General features: G+C 36.6%; 1 protein-coding gene across 1 annotated transcript; it reads left to right on the plus strand.

The window, feature by feature from the left end:
* The first annotated feature begins 417 nt into the window (after positions 1 to 417).
* LOC112566176 lies at positions 418 to 1586 on the plus strand. Its single transcript, XM_025242168.1, has 2 exons — positions 418 to 866; positions 1284 to 1586. The coding sequence occupies exons 1-2, from the start codon at positions 510 to 512 to the stop codon at positions 1584 to 1586; spliced, it is 660 nt and encodes a 219-aa protein (XP_025097953.1). The 5' UTR covers positions 418 to 509.
* The last annotated feature ends 1062 nt before the right edge of the window (positions 1587 to 2648 follow it).

Here is a 2648-nt window from a genome sequence, read left to right on the forward strand (position 1 = left end):
ATACATCATTAAAATTATTTTTTTTCGCACGGGTAAAAACATCCTTGATTAAGATGCTAGTGTGTGTTCACACGCATTAACAGACAGAGGCATCGGAGCTTATGTCGCATGATGTGTAGTATTGACATAAAGATTTTTTTTCTAACATTTTCCAAGTCTTAAATATGGTATTTTAATCACAAAATAAAACAAAAAATAAAAACATTCGGATCTCATGATATTTCTATTAATTATCTGCAAGAGAAAATGTGGCATTTGCGCATGATTAATACTACTACAATATCCATTTTCGACATAAATTACAAATCATCAGATGAATTGATTCTAGAGAATAGGAAAGCTCGGCTTAATGACATGCTCTCCACTATTTAATAACTGTTATGGGATGGATGTGAGCTTTGTCAATTATTAGTGGAAGATTCGTGGCATTTCAGTCAGTATTGTAGCATGACAAAAAAAAGAAAGGTATTATACTGTACCACTTCGCTTTAGTGTGATAAACCGAAATAATGACTTCATCTATAAATACTTCTTTAGAATATGGTATTCTCAAAACCAATGTCTCGGCACCATCAAAAGACATGAGTTTAATTAGCAAGGAGACGAGAAAGTTAGTTGAGATGGTCTGTCTGTCAGGCTTAACAACATTGGTGTATCTAATTGGTATTCCCGCCAACATCATCAACTGCATCGTGTTCTGGCGACAAGGTCTGAAGGACCGCATGAACCTGTGTCTCTTCTCATTAGCAATCACTGATTTGGCTTATTTGGTGTCTGAGCTCGCAGTGCTTTCTATAAGTTCATTTCTCAGTTATATTGACCCGACTTTAGGCGAAGAATATATGTCTAAGGCAATGGTTGATGGTGTAGGCATTACATTCAGTTTCAGGTTAACTTCCGGTTTCATCAACATGTTGATCTCTATAGAGAGGTGTCTGTGTGTGTTGTTTCCACTCCACGCTTTGTCTTTAATTCGAACATCAACCCTTGGAATATTAATCATCATCATTTTGTTTGCAGTTCAGACTTCATATCTTATAATTCCAATGTCTCTTCGAGCTGTACTGGTAAATGCGACAGGAAGTGCCCGTTGGTTCGTAGTTTACACTCAGTTTGCTTTAAATAACAGAATATTTGTCGACATATTCGGAAATATAATATTAGGCGCAGCCATACCTACCTGCATTTTCTTTATAATCTCGGGAACAACTTTTGTGACCGTTACGAAGCTGACAGCAGCGATGAAGTGGAGGAAGTCTGCTGGCTGCGTCTTGGTGAACCAGCATCACCAGCAGAGGGCGCTAACCACGATGCTCGTGCTCGTCTCGTGCATCTACATCTTCACGGCCGGACCGAACGTAGCTCGGGAACTTATTCGTATTCTCATCCCGGCCCTCGTGTCTGATCCTCACTACTATGATCTGTTCTTGGCAGTCAGCGCTATGACACTGCTACCTCCGCGACTCAACAGCTCGATCCACATCTTTGTCTACTACAACCGCTCGTCGCGGTATCGCTCTGTTCTTCGCAAGATGCTTTGTGGTTGTGGGAAGAAGCAGCCATTTGCAAGTGACTTATCTGTGTGACAAAGAGAAAAGCGTTTAATTCGAAGATATGATGTCTTTAATACTTCTTTTGTTTTAAAAAAGTTTTCTAATATGAACCTTACCACGGTTAAGTATTTTGCAGGACATTGTCAATTGTCTACTGTACTTTATCTTCTGAATCCTTGAGTAAAAAGTCATGGCAAGAAGGCGCAAATGGAAATAAATATGTAGATAAAATAGAGGTCTTGAAAAAACAAACCGCAGAATGATAACTTCATGTTATTTTAAAATAAAAGCATACTGGAATTATTCAGATTTAGTTGCATGATCTGATGAAAAAGTCATCTGATCACATCATTACCTCAACATGTCGATGTAAATTAAAAAAGTGCACAATAGCATGAGTGGTCAATTAGTTGTGATGAAAAAAGACCTTAACACCGCGCGCAAGAGATGCGAATAAGACGGATATATGTAAAACGAAATATTCTAGATTAAACATTTGTTAGAATGTTTAAATCGTTCAAGTGATACATAAATTAGTTATTTTACTAATATTTGCTCCATTATTATTGTATCATTTTTCAACACAAATACGTTAGCATTGAGGTTATATGTTGTGATTTGGTTCTGCACTGCCTCACAGCCTGCACCCGAGTAGCTCTGACTACCAGGTCTTACGGTCCTACTGAAAATAAGAAATTTGTAAAGACAAAGCCTTCTGGGTACTTGTATTTTTTCTTTAAATCTCACAAAAGCGGCACTTGTACAGTCCAGCATTTTTCGACAAGTAACGGATTGAACTTTAAACCTTTTTTTTAAATCGAGACTAGCAAATAAAAATATTGGTTATGAAAGATATCTGAATTATGTGCAACGACAGTGTCCTAGGATGTGTGCTTTGATATATAAGACATTTACATTGAAATTAAACTTCAAAAATTGAACAGAATAATGCAACATAAATGTTTCATTTTACATCTAAAGACGGCTTTTAATTTAAACTGGATTAAGCGTAAAAGAAAGCGCGTGTGTTAATGGAAAAACCGATACATTTCTTTGTATTACTAGTTATACTATTGAAGTTTAAAAAGTAAATAT

This window comes from Pomacea canaliculata, linkage group LG6 (genome assembly GCF_003073045.1).
Source record: "Pomacea canaliculata isolate SZHN2017 linkage group LG6, ASM307304v1, whole genome shotgun sequence".
NCBI lineage: Eukaryota > Metazoa > Mollusca > Gastropoda > Architaenioglossa > Ampullariidae > Pomacea > Pomacea canaliculata.